This window comes from Entelurus aequoreus, linkage group LG03 (assembly GCF_033978785.1).
Source record: "Entelurus aequoreus isolate RoL-2023_Sb linkage group LG03, RoL_Eaeq_v1.1, whole genome shotgun sequence".
Classification (NCBI taxonomy): domain Eukaryota; kingdom Metazoa; phylum Chordata; class Actinopteri; order Syngnathiformes; family Syngnathidae; genus Entelurus; species Entelurus aequoreus.
This window is the reverse complement of record NC_084733.1, coordinates 91,239,748-91,260,837: the sequence shown is the minus strand read 5'-3', so window position 1 is coordinate 91,260,837 and position 21,090 is coordinate 91,239,748. Positions and strand designations below refer to the sequence as shown.

Sequence of the window (21,090 nt, the reverse complement as noted above, 5' to 3'; positions counted from 1 at the left end):
CAAATGTACAAGTGAAAAAATCTGACATTACGCACTTTTGACAGATTACACGATGATTATTTTTTTATGGAAATAACATAAAATAATTAGGTATACTGTTTATGCGGTAAAGTAAAATAAAATAAAACATGACATGCTATGTTTTCGTTTTTTTTTCTGTGCTTTAACGCATGCGCACTCCGACTGGCATCCCGTAAGGTCTAATGGAGTTTAAAGGCAATTTTAGGGAAAGGGGAAAACAATAAATAATGTAGCAAGGCTCTAATGGGATATCTTAAGATCACAGGTTTAATACTTAAAGTGTAGGTTAGATATATATATATATATATATATATATATATATATATATATATATATATATATATATATATATATATATATATATATATATATATATATATATATATATTCAAGTTTCTCATGTTCCTTCTTCCTGATGTTGGTGATATAAAAATAAAAGATAAAAAAAATAAATACATATATATATATATATATATATATATATATATATATATATATATATATATATATATATATATATATATATATATATATATATATATATATATATATATATATATATATATATATATATTTTTTTTTTTTCAGTAAAAAAAAAAATAAAATATATATATATATATATATATATATATATATATATATATATATATATATATATATATATATATATATATATATATATATATATATATTTTTTTTTATATCATCAACATCAGGAAGAAGGAACACAAGAAACTCGAGACATACCAAGGGTCGAAAGAGCGGCTGGAACGGATGTGGACGGTCAAGGCTAGCGTGGTCCCCGTGGTAGTGGGGGTGCTCGGAGCAGTAACCCCTAAACTGGGAGAGTGGCTCCAACAGATCCCAGGAACAACATCTGAAGCCTCAGTCCAGAAGAGCGCAGTCCTAGGAACAGCCAAGATATATATATATACATATATATATATATATATATATATATATATATATATATATATATATATATATATATATATATATATATATATATATATATATATATATATATATATATATATCACAGGTTTAATACTTAAAGTGTAGGTTAGATATATATATATATATATATATATATATATATATATATATATATATATATATATATATATATATATATATATATATTCAAGTTTCTCATGTTCCTTCTTCCTGATGTTGGTGATATAAAAATAAAAGATAAAAAAAATAAATATATATATATATATATATATATATATATATATATATTTTTTTTTTTTTTTTACTGAAAAAAAAAAATATATATATATATATATATATATATATATATATATATATATATATATATATATATATATATATATATATATTTTTTTTTTATATCATCAACATCAGGAAGAAGGAACACGAGAAACTCGAGACATACCAAGGGTCGAAAGAGCGGCTGGAACGGATGTGGACGGTCAAGGCTAGCGTGGTCCCCGTGGTAGTGGGGGTGCTCGGAGCAGTAACCCCTAAACTGGGAGAGTGGCTCCAACAGATCCCAGGAACAACATCTGAAGCCTCAGTCCAGAAGAGCGCAGTCCTAGGAACAGCCAAGATATATATATATATATATATATATATATATATATATATATATATATATATATATATATATATATATATATATATATATATATATATATATATATATATATATATATATATATATATATATATATATATATATATATATATGTATATAGTTTATTATTATTGTTATTTTTTTCTCTCTTTTGTTATGTGTGGTTTTGTGTAAATAGATATTTGACTCAACGTGAGGAGACACACTCCAGTACATTAGGTGGCGGTGTGGACATATAACGTTGCTTGCGACCCACCATTAAATGAAGAAGAAGAAGACCGGAAGTTGTTTTCTAGCTAATTAGCCTCTCAACTCCATGCATGGTTTTATCGACTGCCACTGTCACATCTCCGCCAGAGATTTTGACAAGGTATAAAACAAACTTGTTTCAAGTTTAGTCCTTTTTTTCCCGTCTTTAAGTGTCACGTTTATGTTTCAGGACATAGAAAGCGTTATTGAGAGCTCCAAACGGGTGAGTTGTCCTTCTAAGGTGTTGTTGATTTGTCACTATGCCCATGTGTTTGTCTTGCAGGCTGGACTGTTGGCATTGCTCGCTGTGGCAGAACATGCTGGGGAGTTTGAAAAGATCATTGCCCTGTCCCAAAGGTAACTTAAAACCGAATTGTGTCACCCAGACTGAAATTGTACATTTTTATTTTTTGACGTTTCCACTTCCAGATTCCCGGGCTTTGTCTTCCCCTGCCTGGGAGTCCACCCTGTGCAAGAAGTGTCCCCACAGCAACACAGGAGCGCTTCTCTGCAGGTTGGGCTACTTTTCTACTTCAACATGTTAAAAATGTCAACTTGTACTTTGTCTGGCATGCAGGATCTAGACGCGGCTCTACCCATCATTGACAAATACAAGGAGCAACTCGTGTCCATTGGAGAGGTAGCAGACAACATATATTACAATTCTTATTCGCAGCACAGTCTGTATTTGTCATGTACACAATTGCACAGTTTAGTTGTATTTATATTGGTAGGCAGGTCTTTATTGTCATTGCACAAGTACAACGAAACTTTGTTTTCAGCACAAACCCGTTCAAGATGAGACAAACAAACAGTGTACAGCCACTCTCTTCCGGTCCCTGACGCATTTGCTACCGGGCCGCACAGAAACATTAATTAATTTATAAACTGCCACATTTTCTCAGACTTAACTTTCGCATGTCCCACTAAACATACCAATAAGTCCGTTAATAGATCAGTGTTTCCCACACATTCATTTATTTGTGGCGGCCCGCCACGAAAGAATTACGTCCGCCACAAAAAAAATGTTTTTGTCCTGTCCAGCTTCTCAGGCAAATGATATAGTTGATGTAGATGCCCATATCGGCTGTTCATATTTACTTTACAAAAGAGAAGTGTAGGATACTTCTCTTGTTGCCTTATTTCTATTTGACCACTACTGTTTTCTGTTTATTTGTTACTGACTGTGGCAGGACACCTCTGCCTCTGTTTCACTTTATGTTGCTGGTAAATAATATGGTTGTAGTAGTAGGCTAAAGTTAAATTATTTAGTATGCACTAATTAAAGGGGCAGAGCTTTAAGAGACATTTTAGCTTTTATATTTTTATAAGATATATTTTTTGTAAGAACCACAATTAATAAATATATTTCAGTGAATAACTTATTGTTCAAATCTGTATATAAATATGTACATAAAGTGTTGTAATTATATTGTAAAATGGATGGACGTTTAAAACAAAACTGTTATTATTAATTAGTAAGTATACATTTTTTGAGCCTTTTTAGAGAAAATCATATTGTAGTAAATTATGCAAATTACTCGATGTCATGGTGACCACGCCCATAGCCACGCCCCCACCGCCACAGGTATCTTGGCAGTTTACGGGAAACACCGTAGATGTATATTACAACTCCATTGTAGTTGTAATGGGACAATGCACATCAATGGATATAGAACATTTTAATGTGCGCCAGATTGTGGGCAAAGGCTAATTTAAACGTAGAAAGCCGCTCCGTGAAAATAATGCATACATTAAACCTGGTGCCTGGTGGAAAAAAGGTTGGGGAACACTGGTCTACAGGGTTACAGAACAGGAACGCTGACTGGTCGCCACGAGATGGGAAAAAGGTCAACGCTGGGGAAGGATGAGTAAAAAAAATACAATCTAGACTGGGGGAAAAAACCTCCGTAGCAAAGCACATATACATATTACAACTAGGGCTGCGACTAACGATTAATTTGATAATCGATTAATCTGTCGATTATTACTTCGATTAATAATCGGATAAAAGAGACCAACTACATTTCTATCCTTTCCAGTATTTCATTGAAAAAAAACAGCATACTGGCACCATACTTATTTTGATTATTGTTTCTCAGCTGTTTGTACATGTTGCAGTTTATAAATAAAGGTTTATTAAAAAAAAAAAAAAGAAGCCTCTGCGCAACGAATCGATGACTAAATTAATCGCCAACTATTTTTATAATCGATTTTAATCGATTTAATCGATTAGTTGTTGCAGCCCTAATTACAACATACATCTCGAGACTCGCAACAAAGGGGAGGGAGTGGGCGCCACTTTTTTGTTTTCATCTGACGTCACATGGACAAAGATAAGACCTTCTGGAGGAAAGTTCTGTGGTCAGATGAAACAAAAACGGTGCTGTTTGGCCACAATACCCAGCAATATGTTTGGGGGAGAAAAGGTGGGGCCTTCAATGCCAGGAACACCATTCCTACCGTCAAGCAAGGTGGTGGTAGTATTATGCTCTGGGCCTGTTTTGCTGCCAATGGAACTGCTGCTTTACAGAGAGTACCGTATTTTTCGGAGTATAAGTCGCACCGGCCGAAAATGCATAATAAAGAAGGAAAAAAACATATATAAGTCGCACTGGAGTACAAGTTGCATTTTTTGGGGAAATGTATTTGATAAAAGCCAACAGCAAGAATAGACATTTGAAAGGCAATTTAAAATAAATCAAGAATAGTGAACAACAGGCTGAATAAGTGTACGTTATATGAGGCATAAATAACGTGCCTGGTATGTTAACGTAACATATTATGGTAAGAGTCATTCAAATAACTATAACATATAGAACATGCTATACGTTTACCAAACAATCTGTCACTCCTAATCGCTAAATCCCATGAAATCTTATACGTCTAGTCTCTTACGTGAATGACATCAATAATATTATTTGATATTTTACGCTAATGTGTTCATCATTTCACACATGAGTCGCTCCTGAGTATAAGTCGCACCCCCGCCCAAACTATGAAAGAAAACCGCGACTTATAGTCCGAAAAATACGGTAAATGGGACAATGAAAAAGGAGGATTAGCTCCAAATTGTTCAGGACAAGCTAAAATCATCAGCCCGGAGGTTGGGTCTTGTTGGGTGTTCCAACAGGACAATGACCTCAAAAGTGGTAAAGGAATGGCTAAATCAGGCTAGAATGAAGGTTTTAGAATGGCCTTCCCAAAGTCCTGACTTAAAGGTGTGGACAATGCTGAAGAAACAAGTCCATGTCAGAAAAGCAACACATTTAGCTGAACTGCAGCAATTTAGTGGTCAAGCAGAAGCTTGTGGATGGCTACCAAAAGCGCCTTATTGCAGGTAAACTTGCCAAGGGACATGTAAGCAAATATTAACATTGTTGTATGTATACTTTTGATTGCTCACATTTTCAGTAGACCCATAATAAATTCATAAAAGAAGCAAACTTCTTTGTGAGCAACAAGTATGTGCTCTAATCACTACATCACAAAAAAATAAGAGTTGTAGAAATGATTGGAATGACATTATGTTCTTTACTAGAGATGTCCGATATTATCGGCCGATAAATGCTTTAAAATGTAATATCGGAAATTATCGGTATCGTTTTTTTTATTATCCGTATTGGGATTTTTTTATTTAAAAAAAAAATTAAATTAAAATAAAAAACACAAGATACACTTACAATTAGTACACTAACCCAAAAAACCTCCCTCCCCCATTTACACTCATTCACACAAAAGGGTTGTTTCTAGGGATGTCCGATAATGGCTTTTTGCCGATATCCGATATTCCGATATTGTCCAACTCTTTAATTACCGATACCGATATCAACCGATACCGATATCAACCGATATATGCAGTCGTGGAATTAACACATTATTATGCCTAATTTGGACAACCAGGTATGGTGAAGATAAGGTACTTTTTAAAAAAATTAGTAAAATAAGATAAATAAATTAAAAACATTTTCTTGAATAAAAAAGAAAGTACAACAATATAAAAACAGTTACATAGAAACTAGTAATGAATGAAAATTAGTAAAATTAACTGTTAAAGGTTAGTATTATTAGTGGAGCAGCAGCACGCACAATCATGTGTGCTTACGGACTGTATCCCTTGCAGACTGTATTGATATATATTGATATATAATGTAAGAACCAGAATATTAATAACAGAAAGAAACAACCCTTTTGTGTGAATGAGTGTAAATGGGGGAGGGAGGTTTTTTGGGTTGGTGCACTAATTGTAAGTGTATCTTGTGTTTTTTATGTGGATTTAATACAAATTTTTTTTTTAAAAAAACAAACCCGATACCGATAATAAAAAACCTGATACCGATAATTTCCGATATTACATTTTAACGCATATATCGGCCGATAATATCGGCAGGCCTATATTATCGGACATCTCTAATAATAATGTGTTAATTCCACGACTGTATATATCGGTATCGGTTGATATCGGTAATAAAGAGTTGGACGATATCGGCAAAAATGCCATTATCGGACATCCCTATTCTTTACAAGTGTATGTAAACTTTTGACCACCACTGTATTTAATAACGATCTGCATTAGGACATGAGCTTTACATTTGTTTTAAGTTGCATTATCTTAGATTTTCTGGTACCGGCAGAAACATTGTGAACAATAATGTCTGACACCATTCATGTTTCCTCTTAGGTCGGCTTGGACTTCACACCCAGATTTGTGAAAAGTGACTCCGACAAAGAAGGCCAGAGGCAGGTCCTCGTTCGTCAGTCCCGTTTGGCCAAGGAACTGGACCTCCCTCTGTAAGTTGTCACTAACAATGAATAAATATGCGCATGTACTTCTCTGTAGTACTGAGCTAGTAGTCTTACTAGTTGGAATGTCCGTGTTATTTACGTGGCAATCTTTTATTAGGAACGTTCACTCGCGGTCGGCAGGAAGACCCACCATCCAGCTCCTGAAAGAAGAAGGTAACTTCTTACTACATTACAGGGTCTGAGTGCACTGCCAACCCGATACGTCTCAAAAGGAAAGAGATGATACAGTTTTATCTGCTCAAAGATGATGGTTGTTTGAGCACACTGCAGGTAGTACTGGATCGTCCCCCTCCTTAATGCTCCAGTCACACGCAGGATTCTCACAGGAATAGGGATGATGTTTGATAAGAAATTATCGAGTTCGAGCCCATTATCGAATCCTCTTATCGAACCCAGATAGGTTGTTGTATATGGAAAAAAACACAATATTTGGTTTAACAAAAGCTCACTTTTATTTTATAAGAAAAACATACAATAAAATAAATAAGTATTGACTGTTACCCCCCTAAAAAAATAAAAAATAAAAATATCGACTTTTGTTACCCAAAGTATATTAAGTGGGATTTTTCAGAAAAACAAATATATACAGTAACACAAAAACAAGCTGTCTCTGTGATCACTATAGGTCGGTGGTGTCCAAAGTGCGGCCCGGGGGCCATTTGCGGCCCGCAGGTCATTTCTTAACGGCCCCACGGCACATTTTAAAAATACGATTGAAAAATTTTTCAAACGTAAAAAGTGGTATAAAAGAGCAAACAGGGGAAATGTAACATATGTTATAGACATAATATAATATATCTGTATATAAATTACTCTGTACACATATGTATATATTCGTATATATGTTAGATTTTTTTATAGCTATATTAGTCTATTTATACCTGCATTGTCCTTTCCATCATTGTAACTGAGCTACTGTGTTGAACAATTTCCCTTGTGGATCATTAAAGTTTGTCTAAGTCTAAGAAAATGTTGCAATGTTTACTCTAATCACACAAAGATGCCATGCAGGCTGTTTCTTTCTTTAAAAAATAATAATGAATCAAAATCAATGTCATTATGAATTATTGACCTATCCAAAAGGCTCCAATTACGTCACGTTAAATATTCCACTTTGAGATGTTTTTTGGGGAAAATGTAGCATATTTTGTGTTTGCCATATAAGAAAACTGAGCTGTTTTTTTTTTTTAAAAGAAAGGCCTAAAACGAACAAACAAAAAACATAAACAACAATACAACTTATAATTGACGGATAGATCTGAAGTTGATCTCGAGATTATTGTGTTAAAAGTAAACAGTAAAAAAAATGTATAATTAATTTTTTAACACTTTAAATCCTTTTGGATCCCCAATAATTTTAGTGTGGTTTGTTTTTAAGTGTCTTTGCTCAAAAAATAATAATGAATTAAAATCAGTGGTGTTATGAGTTATTGACCTTTTTAAGGCTCAAATTATTATATAATCTCATATATTCCATTTAAAAAAATTATTGGGTGAAAATATTGCATATTTTGTGTTTTTTCCATTAAAAAAAAAAAGGGTTTTCTTTGACAAAAAGAGCATAAAACTTAAATCTTTAAAAACGTTATATTGACAGATAGACCTAATGTTGATTTAGAGATTTAAAACTTGAATAATAATAAAAATAATAATACTGAATAATGAGACATTTTTAATATTTTTTTTAACAAAACCCTTTGGGGTCCTCTGGGATCGAGCCTGAGTGGAGGCCTAAATGTATATTTGTTATCCATATACTGTATTGCTTTTTAAAATAAAAATTATCAAAATGGCCCCCGCTTGCTTTGATTTGTCAGTGTGCGGCCCTCAGTGGAAAAAGTTTGGACACCCCAGCTATAGGTGAATGCCTTAAGGCTTTTTTTCCGGTCCATTATTTTTGCTGCTTGTGTGACATCACAGGAAATGACGTAGCTCAGTCTAATGACTGAGCTACGTCATTTCCTGTGATGTCCCACAGGGCATTTCTTGTGGGACGGTTTCGTTCCCAGGGATTCGAATAAAGAACCAACTCCTTTTCTTTACTATAAAGGCCTCGATAACGGGAACCGGTTCTCAAAAAGGGATTCGAGTCCATGGAATCGGTTCTTTTCTTATCGAGCGGTTCTTTTCTCATCGAACAACCGGGAGGACCGGTTTCGAACATCATCCCTACACAGGAATGGTAGATGGTGCTGATAAATACTGACGTATGAAGCTAAAGTCGCTTGTGGTTGTTTGGCAGGTGTGGAAAAGGTTTTGCTGCACGCTTTTGATGGGAAACCGTCGGTTGCCATGGAAGCGGTACGAGCCGGATACTTCTTCTCCATCCCGCCGTCCATAATACGCAGTGAACAGGTGGGTCATGTGATCATGCTCATAAGCACTACTGTACTAATTAGAGATGTCCGATGATGGCTTTTTTGCCGATATTGTCCAACTCTTAATTACCGATTCCGATATCAAGCGATACCGATATATACAGTCGTGGAATTAACACATTATGAGGCCTAATGTTGTTGTGATGCCCCGCTGGATGCATTAAACCAGTGGTCCCCAACCACCGCGCACAAGAAGTTTAATAAAAAAAATAAAAATTTTTTTTTTTTTTTTTTTTTTTTTTTTAAATTAAATCAACATAAAAAAACACAATATATACATATATCAATATAAATCAATACAGTCTGCAGGGATACAGTCCGTAAGCACACATGATTGTATTTCTTTATGACAAAAAAAAAAAAAAAAGATTATTTTTTTTAATTAAATCAACATAAAAAACACAATATATACATTATATATCAATATACGGTCTGCAGGGATACAGTCCGTATGCACACATGATTGTATTTCTTTATGACAAAAAAAAAAAAAAAAAAAAAATTTTTTTTTTTAAAATTAAATCAACATAAAAAACACAATATATACATTATATATCAATATACATCAATACAGTCTGCAGGGATACAGTCCGTAAGCACACATGATTGTAATTCTTTATGACAAAAAAAAAAAATAAATATATATATTTTTTTTTAAAAAATTAAATCAACATAAAAAACACAATATATACATTATATATCAATATAAATCAATACAGTCTGCAGGGATACAGTCCGTAAGCACACATGATTGTATTTCTTTATGACAAAAAAATAAATAATTTTTTTTTATTTTTTTTAATTAAATCAACATAAAAAACACAATATATACATTATATATCAATATACATCAATACAGTCTGCAGGGATACAGTCCGTAAGCACACATGATTGTATTTCTTTATGACAAAAACATTTTTTTTTAATTTTTTTATTTAAATCAACATAAAAAAACACAATATATACATTATATATCAATATAAATCAATACAGTCTGCAGGGATACAGTCCGTAAGCACACATGATTGTATTTCTTTATGACAAAAAAAAATAAAAATAATATATATATATTTTTTTTAAAATTAAATCAACATAAAAAACACAATATATACATTATATATCAATATAAATCAATACAGTCTGCAGGGATACAGTCCGTAAGCACACATGATTGTATTTCTTTATGACAAAAAAAAATTAAAAAAAATAATTTAAAAAAAAAAAATTAAATCAACATAAAAAACACAATATATACATTATATATCAATATAAATCAATACAGTCTGCAGGGATACAGTCCGTAAGCACACATGATTGTATTTCTTTATGACAAAAAAAAATTTTTTTTTTAAAATTAAATCAACATAAAAAACACAATATATACATTATATATCAATATAAATCAATACAGTCTGCAGGGATACAGTCCGTAAGCACACATGATTGTATTTATTTATGACAAAAAAATTGTTTTTTATTTTTTTATTTAAATCAACATAAAAAAACACAATATATACATTATATATCAATATAAATCAATACAGTCTGCAGGGATACAGTCCGTAAGCACACATGATTGTATTTCTTTATAACAAAAAAAAAAAAAATATATATATATTTTTTAAAATTAAATCAACATAAAAAACACAATATATACATTATATATCAATATAAATCAATACAGTCTGCAGGGATACAGTCCGTAAGCACACATGATTGTATTTTCTTTATGACAAAAAAATAAATATTTTTTTATTTAAATCAACATAAAAAAACACAATATATACATTATATATCAATATAAATCAATACAGTCTGAAGGGATACAGTCCGTAAGCACACATGATTGTATTTCTTTATGACAAAAAAAAATAAAAAAAAATAAAAACATTTTACTACCCACCCCCCCCCCCCGGTCCGTGGGACAAATTTTCAAGCATTGACCGGTCCGCAAGTACAAAAAGGTTCGGGACCACTGCATTAAACAATGTAACAAGGTTTTTTCAAAATAAATCAACTCAAGTTGTGGGAAAAAATGCCAACATGGCACTGCCATATTTATTATTGAAGTCACAAAGTGCATTATTTTTTTTAACATGCCTCAAAACAGCAGCTTGGAATTTGGGACATGCTCTCCCTGAGAGGGCATGAGGAGGTTGAGGTGGGCGGGGTGGGGGCAGGGTGGGGGCTGTATATTGTAGCGTCCTGGAAGAGTTAGTGCTGCGAGGGGTTCTGGGTATTTGTTCTGTTGTGTTTAGGGATGATGTTCGAAACCGGTTCTCCCGGTTGTTCGATAAGAAAAGAACCAATTCCATGGACTCAAATCCCTTTTTGAGAACCGGTTCCCGTTATCGAGGCCACTATAGTAAAGAAAAAGAGTTGGTTCTTTATTCGAATCCCTGGGAACGAATCCCAAATGGGCAATGTTATGCCCATTTGATTGTAGACTCTTACTGACACCTTGTGGCGATAAGAAAATACTACGCGTCAATAGTTTGGGCACTTCCGGGTTGACGATGTTAGTCCAGTTGATGAGACAATTGAGAAGTAGACAAGTTGTGTTAGCTCTTACAAGCCTTGGAAAAGATAAGTCTGTAAGTAAACTGTTTAACTTGTTTATGTAAATCAATATTAAGGTGGAAAGTGGTTAAGTTTGATACTAAGATGTTTATTGAAAAACGATTTTTGTGCACTGTTTCAATGGATGTTTGAGGACTTAAAATGGCTGCCAGTCGTGTATTTCCACCATGGAAATAGTTTCAACACTCAGAAGTATTTGTTTGATGATAGTACTGTATATTTGTGTGAAGCTAATATTTACATATTGTGCATTACTTTTCAGTATGTTAATTGAATCACATAGCTTATACATTTGTCATTGTGTGTATTTCAGTTAAAAAACAAAAAAAAACAGTCCAGTGCAAGACAAAAGTAAAGATAGGAAAAGACAAAGCAAGATCAACAACAATAAAGAGCCTGAATGGATTAATCTGCTTTGGAACTTTATTAGACGTCTTGGATTGTTTGTTAGCTGTCTGCCTGTGTGTGTAGTTAGTATGTTCCAATAGCAGCAGAAGTGCACTTTTTGGAGCGCTGTATTATTTTCAGTTTTGTGCCCAAGGGACTGATTTTATTTAACACTATATTATTATTTATACACCTATAGTGATCACAGAGACAGGTTGTTTTTGTGTTACTGTATATATTTGTTTTTCTGAAAAATCCCACTTAATATACTTTGGGTAACAACAGTCAATATTTATTTATTTTATTTTATTTTATTTTTTTCTTATAAAATAAAAGTGAGCTTTTGTTAAACCAAATATTGTGTTTTTTTCCCCATATACGACAACTTATCTGGATTCGATAAGAGAATCGATAAGGAATCGGTTCGATAAGAGGATTCGATAATGGGCTTGAACTCGATAATTTCTTATCAAACATCATCCCTAGTTGTGTTCATGTTGTGTTACGGTGCGGATGTTCTCCCGAAACGTGTTTGTCATTCTTGTTTTGTGTGGGTTCACAGTGTGGCGCATTTTTGTAACAGTGTTAAAGTTGTTTATACGGGCACCCTCAGTGTGACCTGTATGGCTGTTGACCAAGTATGCATGCATTCACTTGTGTGTGTGAAAAGCCGTAGATATTATGTGCCTTTAATTTATTGGCGCTCTGTACTTCTCCCTACGTCCGTGTACACAGCGGCCTTTTAAAAAGTCATACATTCTACTTTTTGAAACCGATTTTAAAGCATTTATCGGCCGATAATATCGGCAGTCCGATATTATCGGCCATCTCTAGTACTAATGAGAACTTTTGAGTCATTTCCTGTCGGCCGTCCTTCCACTCGGTCTCACTTCTTCCTTCCAGCTTTATTTGTCAGTTGTTCATCTTTTCTTGCTCCAACGGTGCCGCCAATCAATCAATGGTGTGATTAAACAACTGGTGAGCACGTTGAGCAACTTTTATCCAGCGTTTAGCACACCACAGCACTTTTACTCCATCTTATTTCCTCATGTTTTACACCAAACATCTTTTTTCTCTACTTCCCTTTTTTTTTTACTTCCTTTGTTACTTATTGCTGCATCTCTGGAGTCCAGTGTAGTTTGTAGCTTTTTAACATACTTTTGTGTTGAGATCAGAACTCACCTTTAAAAAAAAATAAAAAAAATGTATCTTGTCTGGGTTAGTTCTTTTATCAGTGCACTTATTTAGTTTTTATTTAGAAATAAAGCATTACATATGTACATAAAGATACATACACTCATGCATATAATCACGTTTCATCAAACATACAGTATATTAACGTTGTTGCCCTAGGGCCGGGGTCGGCAACCCAAAATGCTGAAAGAGCCATATCGGACCAAAATTACAAAAAAAAAATCTGTCTGGAGCCGCAAAAAATTAAAAGCCTTATATAAGTGTTATAATGACGACAACACATGATGTAAGTGTCTATATTAGCTATATTAGCCTACTATCAAAATGACTTTAAAAGTCTTATATAAGTGTTATAATGAAGGCAACACATGATGTAAGTGTCTATATTAGCTATATTAGCCTACTATCAAAATGACTTTAAAAGTCTTATATAAGTGTTGTAATGACGACAACACATGATGTAAGTGTCTATATTAGCTATATTAGCCTACTATCAAAATGACTTTAAAAGTCTTATATAAGTGTTGTAATGACGACAACACATGATGTAAGTGTCTATATTAGCTATATTAGCCTACTATCAAAATGACTTTAAAAGTCTTATATAAGTGTTATAATGAAGGCAACACATGATGTAAGTGTGTATATTAGTTATATTAGCCTACTATCAAAATGACTTTAAAAGTCTTATATAAGTGTTATAATGAAGACAACACATGATGTAAGTGTCTATATTAGCCTACTATCAAAATGACTTTAAAAGTCTTATATAAGTGTTATAATGAAGACAACACATGATGTAAGTGTCTATATTAGCCTACTATCAAAATGACTTTAAAAGTCTTATATAAGTGTTATAATGAAGACAACACATGATGTAAGTGTCTATATTAGCCTACTATCAAAATTACTTTAAAAGTCTTATATAAGTGTTATAATGAAGACAACACATGATGTAAGTGTCTATATTAGCCTACTATCAAAATGACTTTAAAAGTCTTATATAAGTGTTATAATGAAGGCAACACATGATGTAAGTGTCTATATTAGCTATATTAGCCTACTATCAAAATGACTTTAAAAGTCTTACATCATGTGTTGCCTTCATTATAACACTTATATAAGTGTCTATATTAGCTATATTAGCCTACTATCAAAATGACTTTAAAAGTCTTATATAAGTGTTATAATGAAGACAACACATGTTGTAAGTGTCTATATTAGCTATATTAGCCTACTATCAAAATTACTGTAAAAGTCTTATATAAGTGTTATAATGAAGGCAACACATGATGTAAGTGTCTATATTAGCTATAATAGCCTACTATCAAAATGACTTTAAAAGTCTTATATAAGTGTTATAATGAAGACAACACATGATGTAAGTGTCTATATTAGCCTACTATCAAAATGACTTTAAAAGTCTTATATAAGTGTTATAATGAAGACAACACATGATGTGTCTACATTAGCTATAATAGCCTATTATCAAAATGACTTTAAAAGTCTTATATAAGTGTTATAATGAAGACAACACATGATGTAAGTGTCTATATTAGCTTTATTAGCCTACTATCAAAATTACTGTAAAAGTCTTATATAAGTGTTATAATGAAGGCAACACATGATGTAAGTGTCTATATTAGCTATAATAGCCTACTATCAAAATGACTTTAAAAGTCTTATATAAGTGTTATAATGAAGACAACACATGATGTAAGTGTCTATATTAGCTATAATAGCCTACTATCAAAATGACTTTAAAAGTCTTATATAAGTGTTATAATGAAGACAACACATGATGTAAGTGTCTATATTAGCCTACTATCAAAATGACTTTAAAAGTCTTATATAAGTGTCATAATGAAGACAACACATGATGTAAGTGTCTATATTAGCTATAATAGCCTACTATCAAAATGACTTTAAAAGTCTTATATAAGTATTATAATGAAGGCAAGACATGATGTAAGTGTCTATATTAGCGATATTAGCCTACTATCAAAATGTGTCGCCATGGAGGCCAGGATTAGTGATTTAGAAGTAGCTGAAACACTTCGGATGGATGTTAGCAGCTCTTTCCTGAGGGTGTTTCATAGGGATGGCCGATAATATCGGCCGATAAATGCTTCAAAATGTAATATCAGAAATGATCGGTATCGGTTTCAAAAAGACGCCGCTGTGTACGCGGACGTAGGGAGAAGTACAGAGCGCCGATAAACCTTAAAGGCACTGCCTTTTGCGTGCCGGCTCAGTCACATAATATCTACGGCTTTTCACACACACACAAGTGAATGCAAGGCATACTTGGTCAACAGCCATACAGGTCACACTGAGGGTGGACGTATAAACAACTTTAACACTGTTACAAATATGTGCCACACTGTGAAGCCACACCAAACAAGAATGACAAACACATTTCGGGAGAACATCCGCACCGTAACACAACATAAATACCCAGAACCCCTTGCAGCACTAACTCTTCCGGGACGCTACAATATACACCCCCCGCTACCCCCTACCCAAAACCCCGCCCACCTCAACCTCCTCATGCTCTCTCAGGGAGAGCATGTCCCAAATTCCAAGCTGCTGTTTTGAGGCATGTTAAAAAAAATAATACACTTTGTGACTTCAATAATAAATATGGCAGTGCCATGTTGGCATTTTTTTTTTTCCCATAACTTGAGTTGATTTATTTTGGAAAACCTTGTTACATTGTTTAATGCATCCAGCGGGGCATCACAACAAAATTAGGCATAATAATGTGTTCATTGCACCACTGTATACATCGGTATCGCTTGATATCGGTAATTAAGAGTTGGACAATATCGGAGTATCGGCAAAAAAGCCATTATCGGACATCTCTAGTGTTTCAGTGTTATAACTTCACCTTTTATTGTTGTTTTTTTTACACCAAAATGCGTCCGTTCTCCCTTTTCTGTCTACACACTGTGTCTGCTTGTAAGTACTCTGTGTGTGCGCGCTGCCGAACATGCTCCTCTGCTGGTAAAACCAGCAATGTCACCACGTGACGACGCGCCGTCATGCCCAGGAACCGGTACTTTTCAAAACAGTATCAGTGTTTCCCACACATTCATTTATTTGTGGCGGCCCGCCACGAAAGAATTACGTCCGTCACAAATAAAAAAATAATATATATATATATATATATATATATATTTTTTTTTTTTTAATTTTTGTGTCCATTTTTATTTTTTTAATTTTTTTTATTTTTATTTTAATTTTTTTTTTTAATTTTTTTTTTTGTGTCCTGTCCAGCTTCTCAGTCAAATCACATAGTTGATGTAGATGCCCACTACTGTTTTCTGTTTATTTGTTACTGACCGTGGCAGGACACCTCTGCCTCTGTTTCACTTTATGTTGCTGGTAAATAATATGGTTGTAGTAGTAGGCTAAAGTTCAATTATTTAGTATGCACAAATTAAAGGCGCAGAGCTTTAAGAGACATTTTAGCTTTTATATTTTATAAGATATATTTTTTTGTAAGAACCACAATTAATAAATATATTTCAGTGAATAACTTATTGTTCAAATCTGTATATAAATATGTACATAAAGTGTTGTAATTATATTGTAAAATGGATGGATGGATGGACGTTTAAAACAAAACTGTTATTATTAATTAGTAAGTATACATTTTTTGAGCCTTTTTAGAGAAAATCATATTGTAGTAAATTATGCAAATTACTCAATGATGTCATGGTGACCACGCCCCCACCGCCCCAGGTATCTTGGCAGTTTATGGGAAACACTGAGTATAGTACAGTTTTTGATTCATTAGTACCGCGATACTATACCAGTACCGGTATACCGTACAACCCTACGGTGGTGTCATGTTTGATTGCGTGTTTACGTCTGCTTTACTTCCTGTTTACGTCTGCTTTACTTCCTGAATTTGTAGTTTATTGATCAGAAATGTGCTTTTACTTGAGGCATTTTCACCATTTAAAGACTGGTAGTGAGTTAAAAGGAATGATCTTTGACTGACTGCACATCTTGTCCTCCACTAAGAAGCAGAAACTGGTCCAGCAGCTGCCGCTGGAGAACATGTGTCTGGAAACCGACTCTCCCGCTCTGGGCCCGGAGAAGCAGGTGCAACTTTTTGTCCGCGTTCCAGCAGTTTACCGGCCTCCCTCTCGTCCTCCTCCTCCTCAACCTCACTGTCACACGTCCAGGTGAGGAACGAGCCGCAAAACGTCCGCGTGTCCGCCGAGTACATCAGCCGCGTCAAGGGCGTGTCCGTGGAGCAGGTGATGGAAGCCACCACGCAGAACGCACTTCGACTCTTCCCCAAGTTGAAGGCGGCCATCAAGGTGTGACTACACGATTGTGTCCAGCGTGCTTACTCTCTGTTGCTGCAGCAGATAAAGTTCATTTAACCTCATTAGAGCGTCAACGTACAAAGTTTGCATATTTAAAAGAATAAAAGCTCACAAGACACTAGTTTAATTCTTCACAAACATGTCTTATTTTTACATTTGCCAAAGACAAAAAGTAAAGAAGGATGTGAAAATACAACAATACACTTTTGACAGCAATCATTCAAGTTGACTTTACAGCAGTGGTCCTCAATAGAGGGGAGGGGACTTTTTTATATAAATACTTAAAGACTTTTATATATTACAATATTGTTGTGTTTTAAAAAGAAACTGTTGAAAGAAATCATTGAAAATAAACGTTGACTTTGTGTTTAGGTTTTGTCACGTAATTGTGTGAATGCTCCCAAGCATTCTCACTAGAGATGTCCGATATTATCGGCCGATAAATGCGTTAAAATGTAATATCGGAAATTATCGGTATCGTTTTTTTTATTATCAGTATCGATTTTTTTATTTTTATTTTTATTTTTATTTTTTTTAATTAAATCCACATAAAAAACACAAGATACACTTACAATTAGTGCACCAACCCAAAAAACCTCCCTCCCCCATTTACACTCATTCACACAAAAGGGTTGTTTCTTTCTGTTATTAATATTCTGCTTCCTACATTATATATCAATATATATCAATACAGTCTGCAAGGGATACAGTCCGTAAGCACACATGATTGTGCGTGCTGCTGCTCCACTAATAGTACTAACCTTTAACACTTAATTTTACTCATTTTCATTCATTACTAGTTTCTATGTAACTGTTTTTATATTGTTGTACTTTCTTTTTTATTCAAGAAAATGTTTTTATTTTATTTATCTTTTTATTTTATACATTTAAAAAAAAAAATATATATATATATATATATATATATATATATATATATATATATATATATATATATATATATATATATATATATATATATATATATATATATATATATATATATATATATATATATATATATATATATATATATATATATATATATATATATAAGTAAGTACCTTATCTTCACCATACCTGGTTGTCCAAATTAGGCATAATAATGTGTTAATTCCACGACTGTATATATCGGTTGATATCGGTTGATATCGGTATCGGTAATTAAAGAGTTGGACAATATCGGAATATCGGATATCGGCAAAAAGCCATTATCGGACATCCCTAATTCTCACACATTTTTCTACACCAAAATTCATCTATTTATTATTCAACTTCTTCTTCTTCTCCAGATTTTGGCGCTCTACCTTCCACATTTTTGACCCGATTCAAAGCATTCCATTGTCAAGCTGTTCAGACTATTCGGGAATCGCGGGCTTTCCCTTGACAAATTCCAAAAATTCCCAAATTTCCCAGAATTCCAGGTTTTCCGGGACATTTTTCCCACTCAAAATGAATTGGCCATTTTTCAAACTTCCACATTTTTCAACCTATTCAAACCATTCCACCTTCAACACATTCCACTCATCCTGGACATTCAAACTATCATTTTTCCAAGTTCAAAAAAATTCCAGGATTTTCCAGAATTCCTGGTTTTCCAAAGCTCTATTTCTACCCTTTTTTCTAGCGACTACTCCTTCCACATTTTTCAACCCACTTCAAGCGTTCCACCGTCAAAACATTCCTCTTAATAAGGGCACAAAAAAAAAAAATTCCCGGTTTTCCCGAAATTCCAGGAATTCTGTAATACCATTTCTCAATTCAACATGTTACTACTTTAACATTTCTCCACCGATTTGAAAAATTCCAACACCAACCATTTCAACTCATTCAGACCATTCAAGTTTTTTTGACCATTTTCAATAAAATTCCTATTTCCAATGAAATCAATGTGTATATGTACATAATTTATCCATTTTTTTTCAACTGAATTTTTTATATACATGTTACAGGTATTATGTATTGTATTATTGAATGTATCAAATGTGATACATATTTAATGGACCACAATGGAAACAAGCCTTTTGGCTTTGTGTGCCATCCATTTACCTTTTTTAAAGCATTTACATTATTTAGGATGTCAATAAACTTCTCAATCAATCAATGGAACATTCTTCAAAGTTTCACATTTTTCATCCGATTCAAACTGTTCCAACTTCAAAATATTCAGCCTGTTCTGTTCAGGAATTGTGTTCTCTACTTCAATAATTCTAAAAAAAATTCCCGTATATCCCATAATTCCTTTTTTTTTTTTTTTTTTTTTTTTCATTTTCCCCATTCAAAATGAATTGGCCATTTTTCAAACATCCACAATTCCCACATTTTTCAAGCTATTCAAAGCATTCCAACATCAACACATTCCACTCATCCTGGACATTCAAACTAACATTTTTCCACATTTAACAAATTTCCAGGATTTCCCGTTTTTTTTGGTAACCTATTGACTACTCCTTTCACATTTTTCAACCCAGTTCAACCGTTTCACAGTCAAAACACTCATATTCAGGACAAAAACCAAGTTGGTTAAGGAACTAGAAAAATTCCTGTTTTTCCCGAAATTCCAGGAATTTCTCAATTAAAAACTGTTCCGATTTAAACAATTCCAACACCAACCAGTTCAGCTCACTCAGGACATTCATGCTCCTAATCATTTAAAAGAACAACCAGTTTTTCCCAAAATTCCCAAATTTCCAGGAAGTTCCCATTGAAATGAATGGGACATTTTTCCAAGTTGCACAATTCCCACATTTTTCAACCTATTCAAACCATTCCAACATCAACACATTCCACTCATCCTGGACATTCAAACTAACACTTTCCCAAGTTCCAAACCAAATTCTGGTTTTCCTGGAAATTCAATCTCTTTAACATTCAAACCATTCCAACATTCAACCTCTTCTTACATTCATATTACGTTCTTGGTAAAGGAAGTTGGTAAAGGAACTATAAAAATTTAATTTTTTTCCCGAAATTCCAGGAATTTCTTCATGAAAAACTGTTACTAATTCAACATTTCTTGACCGATTTAAACAATTCCAACACCAACCAATTCAGCTCATTCAGGACATTCATGCTCATAATCATTAAAAAAAAAGAAAAAAGTAAAAAAAGTTGTTCCCATAATTCACAAATTTCCAGGAAGTTCCCATTGAAATGAATGGGACATTTTTCCAAGTTGCACAATTCCCACATTTTTCAACCTAATCAAACCATTCCAACACCAACACATTCCACTCATCCTGGACATTCAAACTAACACTTTCCCAAGTTCCATACCAAATTCCGGTTTTCCTGGAAATTTAAACTCCTCAACATTCAAACCATTCCAACATTCAAACTATTCTTACATTCATACTACATTCTTGGTAAAGGAAGTTGATAAAGGAACTAGAAAAATTCTATTTTTTCTCGAAATTCCAGGAATTTTCTTAATGAAAAACTGTTACTACTTCAACATTTCTTGACCGATTTAAACAATTCCAACACCAACCAATTCAGCTCATTCATGCTCCTAATCTTTTTTATTTCCACT

The 21,090-nt window shown here is 33.3% G+C and overlaps 1 protein-coding gene across 3 annotated transcripts; it reads left to right on the top strand.

Annotated features, from left to right (window-relative positions):
* The first annotated feature begins 1,856 nt into the window (after positions 1 to 1,856).
* On the top strand, positions 1,857 to 17,932 carry LOC133645865 (putative deoxyribonuclease TATDN3). 3 transcript variants are annotated; one of them, XM_062040783.1, is made up of 10 exons: positions 1,857 to 1,994; positions 2,064 to 2,096; positions 2,157 to 2,230; positions 2,303 to 2,387; positions 2,451 to 2,513; positions 6,555 to 6,664; positions 6,777 to 6,832; positions 8,922 to 9,034; positions 17,257 to 17,331; positions 17,415 to 17,932. In XM_062040783.1, exons 1-10 carry the CDS (start codon positions 1,941 to 1,943, stop codon positions 17,556 to 17,558), a joined length of 807 nt encoding a protein of 268 aa, XP_061896767.1. In that variant the 5' UTR covers positions 1,857 to 1,940; the 3' UTR covers positions 17,559 to 17,932. The 3 variants fall into 3 exon arrangements, with proteins under 3 accessions (XP_061896767.1, XP_061896766.1, XP_061896765.1); XM_062040782.1 differs by having other exon boundaries at positions 17,254 to 17,331; XM_062040781.1 differs by having other exon boundaries at positions 17,251 to 17,331.
* Positions 17,933 to 21,090: the final 3,158 nt, after the last annotated feature.